The sequence below is a fragment of the Pan paniscus genome, chromosome 13, assembly GCF_029289425.2.
Source record: "Pan paniscus chromosome 13, NHGRI_mPanPan1-v2.0_pri, whole genome shotgun sequence".
NCBI lineage: Eukaryota > Metazoa > Chordata > Mammalia > Primates > Hominidae > Pan > Pan paniscus.
The window spans coordinates 93650370-93672295 of NC_073262.2; the positions used below are offsets into that span (position 1 = coordinate 93650370).

The following is a 21926-nucleotide window of genomic DNA, read 5'->3' on the forward strand; positions in this document are numbered from 1 at the left end:
GTGTATTTTACTTTGAGAAGACCTGGCCTTCTAGCTTTTGACATCTTTGGAAAAAAATGGCAGCTTTTTGTGTGGGTGCAATAACTTCTCAGTAATAACTCATCTAATCATGGGGGTGTAGATTTTAGATGACTGCTTTGGAGACAAGACAAAGTCCCATTTCTCATGTATTTTAAAATTAAAAACTGCTAATTTGGGGGTATTAGCAATACCCAGATTCATTTTAAAATAAGTGCTGAATCATTTGTATATTTGGGGACAGCTGTGGTCGCAAAGAACCAAAATACTTTTGTTTGTTTGCTTTTTATGGCACCTATTACAGCTGTTTCCAATAATATTACTCCTCTGACCTCTTCCATTGACATATCTTAATCTGCCATTGCAATTCTGAATATGTGTAGGGCAGGTAAGGACAACATTTAGGAAAATAGTGTTATTGATCTTATTTTAAAATAAGGATTGAGGTACATGAGAAAAGCATCAAACCAATTCATAATGTCAGTAATTTTAAGAATCTTTATATTAAATACTATTAATGAGAGATTAATAGAATTTTAGAATTTTAATACTTCTTAAAAGTAAAGTCTCTTGGCTAGTGCAGTAAAATGAAACCATGCCGAATTCCCAAAGGGCAAAAAGAACTGACAGCTAAACCTCAGCAATTAGAAACAATATTGTTTTAATGTTGTCTTCTTTGTTTTTTAGTCATTTCAATTGTAAAATCAACTGAAACTTAGGTTCTCGCCATCTATATAAAAACTGAGAGAGGAGGCCTCAGATTGTGTGCAGTGCCACGGAAAGCACTGTGTGCATATTATATTTAATGCAATACAGATACTTTAGCTTTAATTTTAAAACAAAACTCAAGAAATCTTTATCTCCACCAAAGAAGAATACAGCATTTGCATGATAATATAGTTGTGGTAGCAGTAGTGGAAAAACAAGATACAGCCACATAGACAGCAGTATGTAAAAGGGAAGAACCTTGTCAAACCCATCTCTTAATCTACTTTTTGTGTCAGTGACAAGGAAGGAAAAAGGTAAAAATACAGTATACTTCAAGAAACATCATCCACTCAAAAAAGTGTCTGGAAAAAGTACAGGAGAGATAATGGAACCATTCGCAAATGTGAAAAACACATATATCAGCGAAACATATGCAGTTCTCAATGCAGTTACATAGGAAATGAGTTTTGAAATGATCTGATTCTCATATTATCTCTGGTGAATTATTCAAGTTGTCAGTTACTGCTTTTTCTACTCCTTTCCCAATTTTGTGGCTAATAGACTAAATACCACCCTAATAACAAAAAGGACAAAGTAGCCCATTTAAGAAACATGAATTAAATTTCTGAGTTTATCTACATCTATGGTTAATTTCAACTTTTGAATGAGTGGTTGTGAATAGCCTAACTCCCTTGGTAGAACTGTAAAAATAATTGTATGTGACCAAGATGAAAGCAGAATATATTCAGCTTTGGATATCAAACACAACTTGTGAATTTGGAAATGTACATCCTTCTATTGATATTAGCTAGTGTCATTAAGCCATAACAAACAGTAAAGCTAATATTCTCTTCTTAAGAGACAGAATTTGTCTTTGTCTTTAAATAGCCAATGTGAAAGATGTAATAAAATACACATTGTCCCCCTACCAGATGCATGATGGCTACCTTTGAAAGAGGACTGATATAATTGTATATAAACTTGGCTTTGAACTATTTCACAGGTAAACCAATGGAAAACTGCCAGTTACACTTAAAGCAAAGAAAACATGTAAGAATTCTCCCACAGAAATTTACCGTTCCTACGTCAAGCCGTTCCCTAAATAACCACTGATTTATCCAACAACCTATAACAGTTGGGCACTGACTTTATGCATAATATCTGCTAGATGTTGCTTAACTTCTCCTTTCCCAAAGGACCCTCATTCTCGTCCTGATACTTTGGGTGTATCTGGATGTTTTTCACTTGTGAAACCCACTCTTCAGAGAATGCCTTTCAATTTTACCTTCAGTAAGATGCATGATGCCCTTCAGAGTAACTGATGTTTCTGAGTTAGAGAAAAATTCACTTGCTATCAACAGGTTGCAGCGAATTTGCTGGCCTTTCTTTCATTTCCCTAGAAACACAGGATGTGAAGGAACAGAGTAGCAGGAGGGAATCACAGATGAGAAGGAAAACTGTCGCCAGAGAAGATGAAAAAAATTCATGCTCTATACTGTGTTCATCTGTAAAAAGACAAAATGTGGTTAAGTTTATTACACTGATCTTGTGAAATGCAGACTCATACATTAAACATTGCTTGTCTATTCTAGAATGAAGTAGTAGGAAGATACTTGCAATGGCAAATAAATACCGTGGAATAAGAGGGCCTTCAGCATGTACTGTGTATTATCCTGGGCTAATCAAGACCTTTTATATCACCTAAGCTGACGGATTATTACTCTGCTGCCCACTGGCTTAATTTTGTGAATCCATCCAGACTGTATAAAGCTTTTTGCTGTTATGCAAGTCTGGGGACAGAGCAATGTGTCAAATCTGCTCATGTGAAACGGGTGAGGAAATGCTGAGCCATATGCCAGAGGGAGAGAGGAAGGAGAGGGAAATGATACACTTCCCCTAAAGGCCACTCAGTGGGTAAAATCAATGACTGTGTTTCAGGTACAGACTAAAGAAGCAGAATTACTAAGAACGCCTTCACCCTCCCCACCAGTGCCTTCTGCCCAGCTGCCTTGACCAGGACAACTTATAGTAAGTAAACTGTTCATCCAAAGGATACTAGCCTGCCAGTGACTTCCTGTCTGACTTCCACACTGGTCTTTCCCCTTAGACCAGATGCTTTCAATCGAGGATGATTCTGTCCCCTGGCAATGGCTGAAGACATTGCTGATTGTCCCATCTGGCTGTGAGGGTGCATGTGCTTACTGGTATCTATTTGGTAGAAGCCAGAGGTGTTGCTGAACCTCCTACGAAGCACAGGAAAGCTCCCCACCCCACCAATCCCCAACAAATAATTCTGAAGCCCCGAATACCAGTAGCACCAAGACTGAGACACATGGCACTAGACTGGAAAGCCTCTGGAGAACTTTTTTTTAATCCCAAGTGCTCAATAGTGTGTGGTACATAGTGGGCTCTTAGGAAAATTATTTTGGATTGAAAAGCACAGTGAAAGTGTTGCCCCTATGTTTCAGTCTAGCTGATGTTTCTCTTTTCTTTCTTTCTTTTTTTTTTTTTTTAATTGGAGACAGAGTCTTCCTCTGTTGCCCAGGCTGGAGTGCAGTGGCACCATCTTGGCTCACTGCAACCTCCACCTTCCAGGTTCAAGCGATCCTCCTGCTTCAGCCCCCCCAGTAGCTGGGATTACAGGCACACACCACCATGCCCGGCTAATTTTTGTATTTTTAGTAGAGATGGGGTTTTACCGTGTTGGCCAGGCTGGTCTCAAACTCCTGATCTCAGGTGATCCACCTGCCCCGGCCTCCCAAAATGTTGAGATTACAGGCGTGAGCCACCGCGCCCGGCCTGGCTGATGTTTCAAATGTGTGCTTAATAGGGTGGACCGTGGGGGTAAAGAGAGGGAGGGAGGGGGAGATAGATAGATAGAGGAAGAGAGGAAGCCCAGATTCAGATCCTGTCACTGTGTGACCAGGGCAAGTGGCTTAACCTCTCTAAATCTCAAAGTCTTCATCAATCAAAAGGGGATTAATAGTACCTAGCAGATAGGCTTGTTAAATTAGATGGCATACATAAAATGTTTAGTATAGTAGACAGAAAGTAGTAGACAATTAATAGCTAGTCCTATCATTATGAGCTTTGGCTAAAGGCCTCTTGGAGAGTAGACTGGTTCTATTACAGTCCCAGAGGAAAACACTGATTACATAGGAAATCCAGACTAAACAAATGCCCAAGTCATACTGCAGAGAACACTGGTGCTCTGGCTCTCTTGGACAATTTCCTCAGGAGCCTATGGTCCTGTTGCTCCTGAGGCTGCACCAGGCGTTGGCCCCTGGTACCACCCTCTTTCAGAGCTGCAACCTCCAGACTTGGCAGAAGACAGCCAGCTTGGGGAGAGCTGCTTCTGTTTCAGAGTATACACCCTGATTCTAAGAGTAGATGCTGGATGGAAGTCATGGCCAAGGGGCAGCACAGCAAACCATTGTGAAGTCAATCCAATTTAGAGACTGATTCAACTGTTGTCTAACCAGTGCTGTGCCTATATTATGAACTCTTTTTCTTTTCTTTTCTTTTTTTTTTAATTATAGCCTCTTTTAGCTCTTTAAGCCTTCTATGGGTTTAATGGGAGACTTTAGTGGTGTGTAGAGGGTGTGTGTGTGTGTGTGTGTGTGTGAAATGGATTTATTTTATTCTACAAATGAAATGAATGAAATCATCTGAAATGGAATGGAATGGCTACAGCGAGTGTCCAAAGACCACAAAACTGTTTCCTGACATGTGCTTAGCATATTTAAATTGTTCTCACAGTATCATCCTGAGAGCACAGAGAGCAGTCCAACTGCTCCACAGGACTGCAGAGAGGGAACCAATCCATCTATTTTCTCAATAATGGTGATGACAGAGATGGAATGCTGATTGCCAAATCCCAAACACACACGGGCCTCTCACCCAAAGGCCATGATGCCTTTGTCTTAATAACAGAATAAACCCAATCCTGTACAAACAGCTTCTTCAGGGTGCATGTTTTGAATGGGGCAAAGATTAGCTTTTTGTGGGAGGCTTTCCAGGATACCGGACAAAAGCATGCACTAGAGACTCACTAGGTAGATTCAAATATTCTTTCTACCATTTACTAACTGCTTGATCTCAGTCAAGTTACATAAAAGGGGCTGTGTGGGGAGGAGGGGCTCTGTTCCCACATCTGTCAAAGTAGGAATAACAATAACACCTAACTCAGAAGGTGGCTGTGAGGACTGAATGAGTTACTACCTGTGAAGTACATGGTATACTGTAGGTGCTTAATGTCACCTATTAATGGTGGTGGTGATGATGATGTAATTTGCTCAGGAACAACAAAGGAGGTATAAAAAATCCCCCCATTTTACAGTTCCTGTGATGTAACATATTTTCTGAATAGGGCTTTATATTTATTCCATTTTTGTGCCAGGCCTATAAAGCCCTTTATACCTTTATAGCAGTGTTGGGAGCGACACTCTAGCAGGATCCTTCTTACACGCAGAAAAGGTTCATTTTACACTTGCCAATAGGAATGAAACTATTTCGCTGCCACAATAGCTAACTGTTTTTCTAAATGGCCTATTTCGTCAACAACAATCAGGAAAGTGTAAGAAGGTACAATCTCTAATGATTGTAGCCCGTGCTTAAGGTGAGGAAAAAAGTCAAAAAATTACACATGAGAAACCTGAATCCAGGCAGATCTTACTGAGGCCTTATCATCGCATTCCCCAAATGTCTGAAGAGTGACGCCCTCTCATTCTCGCTCACCTTTCCCCTCCCTGCCTTCCTCTCTCTGTTGAGCACCTACTTTTTGCCAGGCACCGGGTATACAATAAGGAAGAAAGGCCAGTAATAACTCAGGATATTTTTTGAAGCATTAAATAAATTTTAAAAAATGAGCTGGAATAGCTCCATGTGGAAAACAGCTTAAAATTAAACAGCATCAGCAAAAATCCAGCCAAGCAAGCACAATCTTTAAGAGGAAGGATTTTAGGCTGAAAGGCAAACAATACTAGTTGATATACTAAAAAACACCCTCCAAAAGGAAGATGTTCCCTTTTGTGGACAATCATATTCCCATTTCTATCATGAATCTCATTAACTATTTCACTCCTTGAACCTTTTACTCTTGGCAAGCCCTTCACAGCCCCAGGAGCTACTTGTACAAATTAGCTCTCAAATATAAGGCAGATGAAGTAATCTCATTGCTGCTAAAGTATAATTCTCTCTAATTATTGTAACTACCAAGGGTTAGTCCCTCCCTTTCTAAAAATAACACTCCCTCCCCTAGACACAGTGATGAAATCGCATTCCGAAGAAAAACATTTGCTTATCAAAGAAATCTTAGTTCCTTAATATATGAAATTTCTACATGGACAACTTTAAAGGGGAGAGGAGGAAACCTGAATATTAGAAACGTCACTTGTTTTTGGAAGGTGCTGAATGCGAGGAATAAAAATCCCACTGATGATGTAGGTGGTTTAAATCCAGCAGCTCCAACTTGTCATGGCTCATCTGAGCACTGCACTCTCCTTGGCTCCGCCAGGGCTCCCTCCCGCAGACAGGCCCGGGATCTACCATGGTGCCCTCCCTGCCTCTGAGCACACACACTTATTGAGAGCTACACACAGGCCAGCCGTGGTACTCACCATACTGTCGAATTCTACAGAGCCCACTATCCGAGACACCTCGTCAAACTCCTCAGGAGACATGGGGAGCAGGTTGTCTGTGGTCTGAAGTCTAGAAGGGTGACTAAAATGGGGAAAAAGAAAAGAGCAATGTCAACATCTGAGTGATGAAAGCACTAGTGCATACTTACACACTTTATCTTTTGTCTGTAATTGAATTATCACGTTATATTTTTATTTTGGGTAAGTGCATACACTTGTAAAATACATTTGCAAAAGTACAGCTCGTGGGAGGCTCATGTCCCCAGCCCAGCCCCTTGGGAAATGTTTCACACTCCAGGGATGTGATAAGCAATAGCCAGACTGGAATCTGTGCCACTTCTGCCTGGGTAAGCCTAGGTGTGAGCATGTGCGGTGCACTACCCTGAGATGACAATGCCTCGTGGCTTACCCTGGACAGAAAAGCACCAGAGAAATGTCTGGGGAGTCCCTCATCCCTACCTTGAGGTTTGAATGCAGATAAAGCTGCTCCACACAGTGTTTTTACATGAAGGCTACATCCATTCACCCCAAGACAGTGCTGCAGGCCAAATAACTGACAATGACATTTCCAAAATTTTTTCTACCTTTTATAAAATGAAACAACAAAATCAAAGCAAGTGGAGACAATGTATCTCAATCATTACTTTGGCCTTTTCTAGATTGAAAAGAACTACTTTCCCACTCTGATCAACTTTTGCTCATTTTATTTATACTTTTTCAAAGGGTATCAGTTTTGGGAAAATTTATATACCTTAAATACAAATTTGGTTTTTGGCTTTTTTTTTTTTTTAAAAGTAGTAAAATGCTGATAGTCAGTAACACAGGGATCTCAACAAGTTCAGCTGTGATGGCGATAGCAATTACAATGGAAAAGTAAAATACAAGCATCTTCAACAGGCCCCAGCCAGGAGCAAGGCTGGCTTGAGGTTTGTAAACATGTCACTCTTCTGTGTTCACTTACACTTCAGACACAGAAATCAACTCAGTCTTGATATATCCAGTTCCTTTAGGGCCATCAAGTTCCATTGGCTCTGGTGCTAGAAATAAACACATTGTGTACGCTTTCCATCAACCGAAATTACTTCAGAATAGAACATCAACTTTTCGGGGGGATTAAAGTTCTCCTGTGTTTCTAGACAGCTTAACCTCCTAAAACTTTAAGGAGCTATAACCTCCCTGCCTGAGTCACCTAAAATTCTAGTGGGAATGCAGAAGCAACGAGAAGAAGGATCTGAATTCAGTCTGGGAATAAGCTAGTGTTCAGCAGGACACTAGCTAGGAGCTTTCTCTTTACACAACTTGAAATCTTACAAGAAGTTTGAGCCCAAAATATGCAAAGTTCTATCCAGTTTATTGGCATTAGCCTGGCTAATGAATATTCAGAGCTGTCAAGGTAAGCTGGGGACATCTTCATTCCAAAGTAATTGTCCTAATATTGAGATTTCTGATTCTGAAAAACAGCTTTGTTGGTGTGTTCCAAACAAAACAGGTCTAATTCGAACTTTCTCAAATGCAATTCATTGACAACTGAGAAGCAAGAGACCTGTGTTCTCAGATGAGGCCTCCTCTTAATAATTATCGAATAAAAACAGGTTCTAGTAAGTAATTGGGCCACCCTAAATGAACCACTTCACTTCTCCCAGGCCTCAGTTTCCTCAACTTTAACGTGAGCAAGATGCCTTCTGTTGGTTGACCACAGTTCCTTATTCTTTACCCCTTTTCATGTGGAAACAGTGATAGTAATAAATACACAAGACCAGCAATGGACTTTTCCAACAATCCTAAAATAGGAAATTGTCCATTCATTTCTTACTAGCTGTATCAGGCCAAATAATGCATTATGTTTCACCTGCACTGAGTTTATGCCATCTTTTGAAAGCCTACTCTTACCAATTCGAAAACAAAACACTGCATGGGTGGAGTTTCAGAATAATCACCCCCTCATCAGGAAAGACTGTGCCACGCTGTTACCACCTGCTTGCCCCACTTACCTTCCTTTGGCCTGGAGTAATACTTTCCAAAGGCATGGTCTTTGTCAATATTTGGATACAGATACTTCAGGGGATTCTCAGGAATATTCTCAGCAGCCATGACTTTGTAATTGCGAATGATGTCAGGGAAAGTAACAGCAGAAAGTTCTTTCTTCGTGTAGGGTTCAACCGCATGGAAGTCAGGTTCTAAAAAGGAGAAAAGCTAAGTAAATCCCATAGAACATCCCAAAATGAAAGAGGACAGAGAAATAAAACACTGCAGAGTTGATGAATTTGAGTGAACCTCATAAGAACTAATCACAATCTAAGCATTATAACACATACAGTAGACTGCTTTATTTCTAAATAAATTATAATACTGTCTCAGGGAAAATAAAGGGAGGTATTATTCTCAATAACATTCTATTTGCCATTATTTGCTTAGATTTATAAATCTGGGCAAAAAAGATTTATTAAAAACCTTTAAAAGCCTGCATCTTCAATGATGTGCTGCCCATAGGCACATAAATAACTCACTACTAAGTGGATCATCTTGGCTTAAGCCACAGATTTAAATTACTAGAGATAAACTCACTTTGTTTTTCTTTTCATATTGACAAATCTAATTTTTTATTAAAATTATGATATATAGAAAACAACATTTCAAATTAAAAATGATCCTATTTCCTACATTTCCCTGTAACCCTTAATGTAATAAACCATGGTTTAATTTACTCCCGTTCTTATTCCCAGACTGAATTCAGATCCTTCTTCCTAGCTGATACAGAATCTCCCTTTGGGTGTCGACCTTCCAGAGGCCACGGTTCAGGTGTTCTGGGGAGCCTGCTGTGGAACATGAGACTATGCTGCCATCCTAACCCTTCCTGGCTGGTAGTGTCCTGCTTGACCTTTCCTGGTTGCCAAGGGTTTTCTTCATCTCTGCTTGGTCTACTAAATCTGTCTCTCAGCTGGTTCAGGAAGGGAACAGGATAAGAGGAAAAGGGCAGGTTCCAATGACTACTGCCCATGCCAGACTCTCGTCTCAGCCTCCCTGCTTTTTCCTCAGAAGAAAAACAGAACAAGAAAAGTATTCCAGAAAAACAAATAGAACAAGAAGAGTATTCCAGAAAAACAAATAGAACAAGAAGGAATACCATTCCAGAAAAAAAAATAGAAGAAGAGTATTCCAGAAAAATAAACAGAACAAGGGTATTCCAGAAAAATAAATAGAAAAAGAAGAGTATTCCAGAAAAATAAATATAAGAAGAATATTCCAGAAAAATAAATAGAAGAAGAGTATTCCAGAAAAATAAATAGAACAAGGGTATTCCAGAAAAATAAATAGAACAAGAAGAGTATTCCGAAAAACAAATAGAACAGATGTATTCCAGAAAAATAAACAAGAGCATTCCACAAAAATAGAATATATTCCAGAAAAACAAATAGAACAAGAGTATTCCAGAAAAATAGAATAAGAAGAGTGTTCCAGAAAAATAGAACAAGAGTATTCCAGAAAAATAAATAGAACAAGAGTATTCCAGAAAAATAGAATATATTCCAGAAAAACAAACAGAGCAAGAGTATTCCAGAAAAACAAACAGAACAAGAAGAGGAGGGCAGAAAAACAAATAGAATAAGAGTATTCCAGAAAAACAGGAGAAGAGGAATATTTCAGAAAAATAAATAGAACAAGAAGAGTATTCCATTTTGTGTCTACCCACTGAAAGTATAAAAATTACTAAAACAAATCAGTTTTTCCTCCTGTCCTTCAAACAGACCAAACTCTAAACAACAGTGAAAAGTAATCAGTTGGTCTTTATGATTTTTTCATTTACGCTGTTGAGCTTCACCCTCAGAAACCTGCTTCATAACACCAAGGTTTCTGGAGTCTTTTAGCCATGGACTCATTTGATTAAATAGAAACCCAATATATGATAAAGATAAATTTGCAGCTGCTCTGTTTGAAGGCAGGGTAGAGGCTGCCACTCGTCCCAACAGGTCCTGCATCAACTCCCTGGCTGATGATGTGTATGAAGTCTTCTCCCGAAGCCTGTCTCATCTGCACACTCTACTCTGGGATGACCCTAAGAGAATGTGGATGCTTACTCCTGTGGGAAATGTGATTCCTCCCAAGAACGGGTTGCAGATGACATTGACTCACATCCTTGGTCTGCAGATAACAAACCTGACGCAAAGGAAAGAATTGGCATTGTCTTTTCAAAACCATCATTTCCACAATATGTTCCAGAGAGTGAACCACAACCACAAACATTTGTGGTGGTTTATTAAATCCTATCAGGGGCTCATTTGGGGTAAGTATAAGATCTGCAATTTCATGTCCCAAACGCACTATCTGTATGAGCTGACTGGCGGCGATGAAGAGGGACTTCACACACATGGAATGGTGGGACTATGTGCTCAAACTCCCACTCACCGCCTCCGTTCTGGGACCGCTCCACCCATGTGAATGTGATGGCCCCTTCCCGGGAGCTCTCACTGAACCGCAGCAGGAAGGTCCCCGGCTGCTGGTCCTTCAACAGGGCACGCTCTCGCTCCTTGCTGATGAAGCCCATGATGCACCTGGATATCGAAGAGATGGACGGATGGGCTTTTAGTTCAATCATGATTTCCATTTTCATGCTAACTTACAAACCAAGAAAATGGCTGGAATGTGAGAAAAAAAACCTACGGTAAAAAACGTAGACTATTTTAAAATCTGTTCAGTTGACACTTAAGGAAGCATTTCACTTACACATGTCTATACTAAGGTTTTAAAAAAAGCGATATGAACATGGTGTCAGTAGGATGCTACAGATGCTCAATAACACGTGTGGGATTAATGAGCCTTTTATTGTTCCTTTATTATTTTAAAGGCCATAACAGTGTCTGAATTTATACATCTTTTTTACTGGAGAGGAAGACCTAGGCAATATATTTTCATATTCTAGCCCTTCTGATCAAGTTAAAGCTTTTGTTGAAATATCAGCCGATCCTGGCAATAAGTCAAGATAGAAATGATTTACCCAGTTAAAAGGGTTTTTCTTCCTTCCTAGGGGCCACATAGTAGTGCTCAAAAAATTTTTGTTGAGTGAATGAATGCATGAATGGCACTCAAGAGTTTTTTTTTTTTTTTTAATTTAGCTTTGCCAATACATATACTTGTACTAAGAAAGTGTAAGGTTAATGTTATGAGGTTCTACTCTTCTGAAGCCCTGAAGGGGCAGCCTATAAATGCGCACTCCTGTGAGATTCACACACGCCTAGTCAAATACTGAAGCTGGACTCAGGCCTTGTCTCAACCTCGCAGCACTAAAAATATGTTTCAAAATACATCTATCGGTGGCCCTTACCCATCATTCCAGAGAGGGAGCAGGTGTTTTTTAATGAGTTCTAGGATGCTTTCAATCCAAAGCCAGAAGGGAAAATTTTTATCATTTATATTTTCCTGAAAGTATACAAATGCAGACATTATGAACAAAAATCTAAAACAGTGACTTACCATGGCCCCTCCCACCATCATTTGTAAAGACTACCCAGGTGCCAAGGATGGAACTGTCCCATTCAGCACAGCAATGGGATCCCTCCCCTGGCAGGGAATATCAAGTTCCCTCCCCGCTCTTATCAGCATTCAGACCAGGAGCTCTCCAGAGCTCTCTACTTCCCTGGGCCGGGCTCTGCTTCCCTTTCCAAACAGTAGCAAGCTAGCCTGGGGGTGACCTCCAGCGTGACTCACGGAAACACAAGCTGCCCCACACTAGCAAAATCCAGCAGTGCAAGCTGGTCCGCACTGTCTGGTGACTCCAGCAGAATCTAAATGTTCCCCCCAGTGGGCCCCTCTGCTCGAGCAGGCCGTTAAACTCGTCTGGCTGGTCAGGCTGCGCCACCCAGCCCAGAACATACATTTCACACAGAAATGGCTAAAACACTGCTGGGCAGGGGTCCAGTGTGAGTGAACAGAAGCCTCTTTCAGATATGAAAGAATGTTATCACTCAGGCAGGTGCTTCCTGTCAGACTCCCGCTCGGAGACCAACCTCCTGCACTGAAGAAAAGTAAACAACTTGCCCGAGGGGCTCCTTGGCCAGAGAAGAACACGCCAAAATAAGCAAACAGTTAAGTAACTATCACAGCAAGAAACATGAGAACCTCAACCAAGAGCAAAAAGGACTTAGAGAGCATAAAACCCAGACAGTCCTCACCTTACAAAACCTCGTCCACGGAATGAGACCATCGGGGCTGGCGTTAGGACCTAAACAAATAAAAACCAGATTTTTCAGCAAACAGAAACTGATTCTAAAGCTTTGGTTGGACGGATGGCTCTTGTATTTGCTCTCAAGGAAAAGAGCCAAACACCCAACAAAGATTGTATGTACACAGTTGACATTTTCAGATACCTTAATGCCAAATTAACTGAGCAATGATAATACGTGCTGTAAGAGGGCGGAATTTAAATGGTCTAAAATAGGTATATGTTGGTTTGAGTTTAATGGCAGAAAGGAATGGATGGCAGATTCCTGGGCACCACGATATGAGAGTTTTTAGGGAAAGCGGAAACATCACAAAGTCTTACCATCTGCTCTCTCCCTCCCCAGCCCCCCTTTTCCCTCCCTCTCCTCTAAAGAGAGGACAGTCCTTTTAATGCCCTCTTCATGTTACACTTCCTTCCAAGACCATCAGCTGACTTTGCCTTTTGCACTAAATCAAAGGTGTTCTGCTGGGCCTCCTAGAGAATCCTCCCTATCCAGTGCCTCTTCCCACTGCCTTCTTCTGCTGCTCAGCAGAGCCCCCTCTCCCAAGGACCCTACAGAATTTTTTTCAAAGTTCAACCTGTGCCCAAGATCACCCCTAGATCTTCAATGTAACTGATACTTGACTTTACAAGTTTATTTTAGACATTATTTAGGCATTTCCCTCAGCTTTCCTCCAAATAGGACATGGGCTCAGGGAGTCTGACGCAAATCAAAAACCAAGTGAGAGAAATGAGAGGAAGAAGCCCAGGGGTTATTAGCAACACAAATTAAAGCAGCCCGGGCGAGAAGAGGCGGTAAGCCCATTATCGGTCTTCAAAGAGAACTACAAATAAGACATTACAGCTAGAAAAGATATCCTTCTTAACTCTCACCAAATAAAGAAATGGAATAAGGGGATTTTATACTTGTATTAAACAGCACAAGACCACCACTGTGACAGCTGCATAGCCAAGAGAAGAAGGCACTGTTGAAAGTCACTGAGTTAGGAAGAGCCTACTGCTGTTTGGAGTAAATGCAGTGCTGCTCTACAGAAAGCAAATCTGGATACAAGTTGTCCATGGATTTTTAAAGAAATAGTTCAGATAGCCTCACTCACTGAAAGATCTGACCTTGAGACTAGTGGATCTTTGATTTGTTTAGTATGAAGGACTAATAAATGCACTGACATTAACCACTGAAAGGGAATTATCTACCACTGTCTAGACTCTGTCCAATCAGGCAAAACTGCAGATCAAAAGAGGCATCCTCTTGTGAGGACGGCATCCCCTGCTACCTGGGCCCCACCTGAGGCAAGGGCCCTGCGTTTATGCTGCAGTGGGCAAGCCCCAGGACTTTATTCTCATCATGTCAGGGACTTCCTTTTTTCTCCCCAAGGTTAAAATCTTTCTCCCCAAGGTTAAAATCATCTTTCTCATCCAGGAACTTATTTCAGCCACAAATAATATATTTTACATAATTCATAAAACTTTCCCTTGGGAATTCATCTCAGAAATCTTAATATGAGACAATGAGGAACGGATTCATTTAAATGTTATCAGGTCTGTATTTCTTTCTAAGGTGACATATGATTCTCACTTAGCTATAATAAACTATAGCTTGAAGAGCTGACAGATTTTAGTACTTTTTTACCTTTAACAAAATAGCAGAGGGGAAAAGAGCAATTAGAGAGATATTTTTATGAATTTCAATTTTTATAAACATAACAAGTTAATATCCATATACCAAGAAGCTTCTCTCCCAACATGTTCAGCTGGTCCACATTGAGACCTCTTTTGGTGACAGAAGAAAACTGCCAACTCAGCACTTCTGAAAGCTGAGCCCATCGTGCACATGGTGGAGTCAGGAAGAAGGACAGATTCTAGAGAGAAAACACCCAAAATCTAAGGGTTACTACAGAGACACCAGTCACAAGTGTGGCACTAAAACATATGTCCATCCCAAAGTTCAATTCTAGTTTATATGACACACAGGTGCTTTCACAGTAGGGGAAGAGAAATACAGTCAATTTTCATTATTTACAGATGCACATTTGTGAACTTGTTTACTCACTAAAATTTACTTGTAACTCCAAAATCTAAATACATGGCATATTTGGGGTCATTTGAAGACACACCCGTGCACACACAGCAGCAAAGAATTCGAGTCTCTTACCACGCTTCCAACTGAAGCCAAACAAAATGACACTCTCATAAGAAAAACGTGTCCTTTTTGAAGCCTATTTAGCGCCATGTTTTTTGCATTTTGTGACTGCTGTTGGTGATCACTGTTTAAAATGGTGCCCGAGCATAGTGCCACAGTGTGGTCTACTGTTCCTAAGCATGGGAAGGCTGGGATGTGCCTTATGGAGAAAATACACGTGTGAGGCAAGCTTCACTCAGGCATGAGTTACAGTGATCCTAGCTATAGGTGTAATGTTAATGCCTCAACAAGTGTATTAGATAAGGTGTCTTTAAACAGAAACACACATAAACAATGTTATGCATTGATGGGTTGACAAAAATGTTGTGACCAGAGGCTCGAAGGAACCTAGCCTCGTAGTTCCCTTAGGAGCAACAATTCATTATCTGCTAGTTAAGTGTTCCTGGTGACTTTAAAAAACATAAGTACTTTGAATAATTATAAATGACTGTAATTAATTGACAGTGAGTATCCACACTCTAAGAATGGAGCATGCTTGTTTAGTAGATGTATACATTTTAAAAATAATAACAATAAAGTGGTATGGAATCACTGACTGCCCTAGCTTACCCACAGGGCAGAAAAATCATAATTCTCATTTCAAATACATATCCATGCTTCATATTCCCAGATTTACTCAAAAGCCTTAGAAATACCACAGGAGCTTTGTCACTTCTCCCTCAACAACTGGCCATTGGGGCTATTTCAGAGATGCAGCAGCGAGAGCATCGGGTCTCTGCTTAACCCTGGGACCAAAGCAAATGTGTTTTCCATACCCTGGGTTCCGCCACCAGCATGTTGTACCAAAGGATGGAGGCCCAACCGCTTGGGAGCTGGCTGACGTTGGAGATCACCACAACGGGCAGAGAGGTCGTCTAAAGGATGACAAAGACCTTGAAATCATCCGAATCACAGAAATGTCACCTTCAGATAACTGCTTAGCCTCAACTAAAAGCAGGGGATTATTTGTAAATTTGTACATATTTAATACTTGAAAATGAGAAATGTTAAGTTCTGTTCTTCTGTCCAGTTTAACTTGTCTTTGATGTATCTTTCAGTTAAGAAATAAGTCCCTAAAAATAATAATAGCTACAATAATTAATTAAGGGATATGCAATATGAGAAGATGAAAATTGTCACAATGAAAACATAAAATGTGGGGGGAGGGCAGAGCAAAATAAATAAGTCCCAATGCTTAATGTAAAAAAAAAATTAACGTCAGCTATCTCAACTGGAACTTTTAAGTTATTGAATTTGAAGGTTAATTCAATTGTCTAGCTTTCTGGACCATAAATTAAGGTTAAGATAGTATTAGCTGAAAAAGATCATTTTAAAACAATTAGGTAAATACCTCTAAAACAAAAACTGAGAAATAAAAATACATGTAACAATTAAAAGTAAAAATGATGAAGTTTTCCAACTCGGGACCATAAAAGTCTTACCTCGAGGTCAATTACCAAACCAGGCTGGCACAATTGGGTTTCAAAACTAAGGGAGTGAAGCTCTTCAGTAACGATGAGAGGACCCTTGGAAGAGAAAAGGAAAGAAGAAAAGAATATAATTATTCACAGATCCTAAAACTTTCAAAAGCCCAATTAACATTGCAACAGGCCACAGAGATCCTGGGCCCAATCAGTGGCAAGTCTGAAGACTCAGTATTCAATCTCTCCCAGATTTAAGGATTCTTAGTATCTCAGTGTGCTCTGAAAGATAAGTGTCTGAAGTTACGGCAAGGGTTATAGATTCAGAGCAATGATTGTCAATGGGGAAAAAGCAACTAATGGCTTTGTGACCTAAGGCTTCTCGACCCTCAGCTCTGTCTGCCTGCCCAGTGTGGCTGCACATCTCAATGCAGATGGGTGGGGAGGAGGTGAGAGGGCTGGGAGTAAGTGCATACTTGTGATTGTCTACTGCCTACCGGAAGGGCTGACTCACATCAACTTGGCAGGTCACAAGTTGTCTTGGTTTCGGTAGAAATGGATAGATTTCAAAGTGCCTTCATAAACATTACCTCATGTGAGCCTCACAACTTAGAACTAGAGAGGTGCAATGGCTAGACCCAGGGAGGTCAAAACACAGTTCAGGCGCACACCAGGGCTAGAAGGCATCTTTGCACTGCCTGGGCCTGTGTTTGTCCCGCAGCTCCATGTGACCTCCACTGGTCCTGGTGTGGAAGGACTGCACACTGTGTGTGCATAAAGGACGAAAGTGTTCTCAACCAAAACAACTCCAGATATTTCATCCTTTGTCCATAGTTCATTTCTGAATGCATCACAAACCCAACTCCTTAAGGATCACGCTGTAGGAAGGAAACTGATGCAAGGCAATGCTTTTGGTAGGGGATGCAATGGCCGAAAAGCCCTCTTGGCACACAGCAAGGCAGTCATCAAAGTGGCCTCTTGTTCCAACTCTGACAGTAACTCTGTGCACCCTTAGCCAAATCCTGCAAACTTCTGTGACTCAATTTCTTCACCCGTAAGATGCGAAGAATATAAAAGCCCACAATAGCTACTCCACTGAGTTGTCCATGAGTGTCTAATGAATTTGTGTGCAAAATCATTTGACAATAGTAAAGCACAAATGTGGTGTTTTTACTGTTGTCACAGATACACCAACTACCCAGCTCCTTTGCTGCTCTTCCCTGATGGGTCTGAACTCCGCTGTGAGGTGTCCCCAGCCACCAACTGACCTGCCCTTGCTAGACAGACCTGCCTGATTTGGGCCCATTCACAACATAAAGGGACTCTCACCTCATTCGTTCTGGTGCCAGCATTTTTCTGTTCTTTCAATTGCTATAAAACAAATAATCATCTTAGTAAACACCATGGTAATGGTCAAAGTTGCTATCTTCATTTACAAATGAGAACAAAGTTAGGACTAGAAAGAATGACAGACGTGACTTTATCTTTAGAATGCAGAACATGGGACAAATTGGCCCTCGTTCAGGGTCCATGAGCAGAAGCACGTTTCCCCAGTGGCCTGATGGTGCGGACACCAGTCTGGAGGGATCTCTTGGAATCACAACCAGCTCGTCTCCTGCGTTCAAACTTTCCCTGAATGTTTCCCCATGCACCTTCGTTAACTGTTTCATGCCCTGAGGCTCAGGGGACAGCTTCTCCCTCCCCTTTCCCTCAGCAGAGTCCTCCAGGCTGGGCCCAGTGACTCCAGGTCCAACTGCCCTCAAGTGGACGTCAATCTCTGAGCTGTCAATCCCTGAGCTGATGAGGGAGCAGGCTGGGGCCCTGAGGGCGGCTCTGAATACCCTCAGGCACCTGAGTTGGGCTAAGCTTTCGAGTTAGGTAGAGCTTCCTAGCTACGAGGCTTGCTGGATCACAAAGTGGTCTCTAGTGAAAAAGGATGCCTTTAACCTCCTGCAGGTTCTGGGCCCAGAGAAAGCTTCAGACTCAGCACCCACAGAGCCTCACAGCAACTGGCAGCCCCCATGTTCACAGAGGAGGAAAGATGGTGCAGCCCACATAGAGCATCCCGCTGGGTCTCCACTGCCTGGGGAATGAGCCCTACTGCCCTGTAGAAAAGGTGGTAGAGTCAGGCTGGCGTGGAGGCAGGGGCTGTGGGCAGGGCCACCAGGAAGGGGAACACGGGGGCTGAGGAGTGAACCCTGGAGTACAGGACCACACTTGGATCACAGTCAGGACACGGGAGCCATAACCTTTGAGAAAACTGCAAGCGTCTACAGTGAGTGACCGTGGGGATCATGCAGGCAGCAAGTGCAAATCATTCACATAAACACAGGCTTAGGAAATATTTTTACTGCAAGTGATACAGCCCAGAAAACAGAGTGAACAGTCGTGGGATAAGGAGGAGAAACCAAAATGCCCCAAGTACTGGTGACAGGAAGACACCAGCCACAAAGTCTACAAACCCCAGCAGGGGGCGTCCTCCACATGGCAACATGCCAAAAAGGGCTGCTCTATTGTCAAAAGTCCTAAGAAACCAGACACAACGTAGAGAGGAAACTGATGTCCCTACCAGGTGCCGAAATTCAGCCGCCAGACTGCCATTGGTGGACTCCTCCATGTTCATCACTTTTGTGTGCGTGCCCAAAATGTTGAACTTCCTAAATCTATACAATATAGGAAAGAAATGCTGAAAAGTCTTCCAACTATTAAATAAATAAAAATATAGCACAGTATAGCGTAAAGTATGTCACGTACCCTTTTACTGTATTTCTCTCATTCACATCTCTGCAAAAAAATATATATAATCACATATGTGTATTTAAAATTTGAAATAAGCTTTAACAAAATTATAAGAGTATAAGAACATAAGAGTGTAAGTGAATGATAAATAAAAAATAAATCTACACCTGTGGATTTGCAGCCTTTCATTCACTCCCTGCTTCCATCTACCCATACTAGGTCTGGCAAGTATCACTGAATGACCTTTGGCAAATAAATGGTCTGGGCCTTACATTGTTCATTTGCACAACATACTAACAGTGCCAACATATAGGACATCGTGAGGAATAAACTAGTTAATTCCTCACCAGTACACCCTCAATAAATGTAAGCACCAGCACCAGTACACCCTCAATAAATGTTTAAGCTATCATTATTGTTTATTGAGCAGCTACTTGGTGCGAGGCCCTGCACTAAGCACTGGGGATCCAGCCGACAGCACTGCCCAGTAGTCACAAAGCTCAGAGGACTGCCAATGTGACCATTTAATTCTCATTTTTATTCTCTATGATCTTTAATGCTCTCATGAAAGTACCAGAAAAGTCAGTTATCTGGGGAAAGTGGCAAGTTTAAGTTTTAAGTCTGAGGTTAAAATTTTGAAAGACCTTGCACTTCTATATCCAGTGATTATTTTGTCATGTTCTGGCCAAATAATGTATCCATGAGTGTCCTAGATATAGACTAGAAATCATGGGCTCACTCACAGATCTATTAGTTCCCCTTCCTTTCCAATCTCAACCAGAAGTTCAATGCTTTTGTGAATGACAATCACCATTAGCTATGGAAGGGACCTATTTTCCCGTTTGGAAAAAAAAGAATTTAAAATAAAAGGGATAGTATGATAAAAGCTGACTTGTCAAAGCTAAGAAGACCGTCAGAGCTGGAACCGACAGAAAAGACACAAGGGCCTGAAGCAGCTGAGAGGAGCTGAGCTGACGCAGAAGATGGTAAACTGCAATGGCAACACAACTCTTGTGCTTCCTCCGTTTAGGAAGTAGGATATATTTCCCCTCCCCCGAATCTCAGCTGGCCTTGATTTGCTTTTAGCAACAGGATGGAAGGGAGTGATGCTATAGATGTTCCAAGGCTAGCACTCACAGGCCTTGTTCACTTGGAACACTGTCACCATGGGAAAAGCCCAGGCTAGCCTTTTTGAGATGCATGAAGAAGGACCTGGTTATCCCAGCTGAGTCCCAGTCATGCAATAAGGCCTTGCTAGAGCACCTGGCTCCAACCACACTAGCCCAGACCAGGACAACCTACAACTCACAGAATATGAGAAATAATGAGTTTTTGAGTTTTTAGCCACTAAGTTTTTGTTCGTTTGTTTTTAGACAGAGTCTCACTCTGTCACCCAGGCTGGAGTGCAGTGGCATGATCTCAGCTCACTGCAACCTCTGCCTCCCAGGTTCAAGCGATTCTCGTGCCTCGGCCTCCCAAGTAGCTGTGATTACAGGTGCACATCACCACACCTGGCTAACTTTTTGTATTTTTCGTAGAGACGGGGTTTCGCCATGTTGGCCAGGCTGGTCTCAAACTCTGGCTTCATGTGATCTGCCTGCCTCGGCCTCCCAAAGTGCTGGGATTACAGGTGTGAGCCACTGCACCTGGCCTAGCCACTAAGTTTTGGGAGTGGTTTGTTAGGAAGCAAAAGCTAACCGATATACCAAAGATGATGGCAGGGAAGACAAGGCACAGACCATGCTATGAGGAAGAATATTCTTATAGGAGTGGGAAAAAGCAAAAAGCCAGAGGAAAATGATCTGAATGATCATAAATCATTTTTGAAACTTGCCAAAACAGTATGTGACACAAGCTAACAAAAACATTAAATATGGGAGGGGTGGGGGGGAGCCATCTTGTTCCTTAATGAGAGTGGCCAAGTTACTGCCAGTCCAGGTCTAGGGTCTCAGGGCAAAATAGGATGAGGCTGCTCCACCTGGACCCCCAAGAGAGATGCCCATTCCTGGGTTCCCACTGCCCAGAAGAGACAAGAGTGAATCCCACAGGCTCCACACAGTCTCCCCAAGATGCTGCTGACCTCGCTCCAGAAAAAAACCCCCAAATGACCACAGAATCATGGCAGCCTGGACGTTCAGCCTCGGGTTGGATCAGGGCCCTCTCCTTTGGGGCTGACCTAGAAGGAAGGGGTGGCATGCCAAGTCCAGCCACTTTGAGACTTGCTGATTACAATCTCATATGCACAAAGAGACACTCACTCTTTTGTTCATTTATAGTCTAAAAAGGCACAGGAATGTTGATACCAGCTCCAGGGGAAGCTCCCAACATCCACCAAGGGAGCTGCTGATTTAAATCTGCTGGGATCGTTTGTGATGGCCCTGGTGGATCTGACTAGAAGTCTCTGCTCAAGCGCAGCATTGTCAGGACTCTGGGTTCAGCCCTGGGGCCCTAGGAAGGCAAACTTCCACCCAGTATAGACCCTTCCACAGCTAGTGAATCTGCTTATTTAGTGGAGGAATCTGTGCTTGAGTAACAAAATCAACATTTCAATAGTACATGTATGTTATATAATGTTAAAGATATCTTACTTATCAAATAAGACTTTGACTTTCAAATTATAATTCAGCTCTTGCAATTTCACCAACAGTCTGGAAAGAAAAATAAAAGCCATTACTTAAAAAATATTATGTTACAATTTATTTATTATGCCAATTCCCTATTAACGTTTAGATAAACTACTCCCCCTCCAGTTTTAGGGTATTACCAACAAAAAAACTGACAGTTTTGTAGATCTACTTAAATTTTTGCAAGTGTATTTGTAAGAATAAATTCCTAGCTGTGGAACTGCTTAGGAAAAATTGTAACACTAATTCTGACAGGATGCAGCCCTGATTTTACATTCCCACCAAAAGTTAATGAGGGTAGCTGTTTACCTCTATAACCTTGCCAATATTGAGTTTCATCACAATTTCGACCTTTGGCCAATTTATATGGGTAAAATAGCA

At 41.6% G+C, this 21926-nt stretch overlaps 1 protein-coding gene across 3 annotated transcripts in view; it reads right to left on the reverse strand.

The window, feature by feature from the left end:
- Positions 1 to 662: 662 nt before the first annotated feature.
- Positions 663 to 21926, reverse strand: part of STAT1 (signal transducer and activator of transcription 1) — a 49249-nt gene continuing 27985 nt past the window's right edge. For all 3 annotated transcript variants that reach the window (XM_014344032.4, XM_003825284.4, XM_008950622.4), the window contains 14 exons: positions 21510 to 21569; positions 18937 to 18966; positions 18752 to 18845; positions 17512 to 17553; positions 16204 to 16287; positions 15538 to 15636; positions 14306 to 14441; positions 12533 to 12582; positions 11686 to 11780; positions 10770 to 10915; positions 8357 to 8542; positions 7327 to 7402; positions 6345 to 6447; positions 663 to 2231 (listed from right to left, as the gene is read on the reverse strand). In XM_014344032.4, coding sequence (XP_014199518.1) covers positions 2217 to 2231; positions 6345 to 6447; positions 7327 to 7402; positions 8357 to 8542; positions 10770 to 10915; positions 11686 to 11780; positions 12533 to 12582; positions 14306 to 14441; positions 15538 to 15636; positions 16204 to 16287; positions 17512 to 17553; positions 18752 to 18845; positions 18937 to 18966; positions 21510 to 21569 — 1216 coding nt within the window. In that variant the 3' untranslated portion in view covers positions 663 to 2216. The remainder of the gene's footprint in view (positions 2232 to 6344; positions 6448 to 7326; positions 7403 to 8356; positions 8543 to 10769; positions 10916 to 11685; positions 11781 to 12532; positions 12583 to 14305; positions 14442 to 15537; positions 15637 to 16203; positions 16288 to 17511; positions 17554 to 18751; positions 18846 to 18936; positions 18967 to 21509; positions 21570 to 21926) is intronic.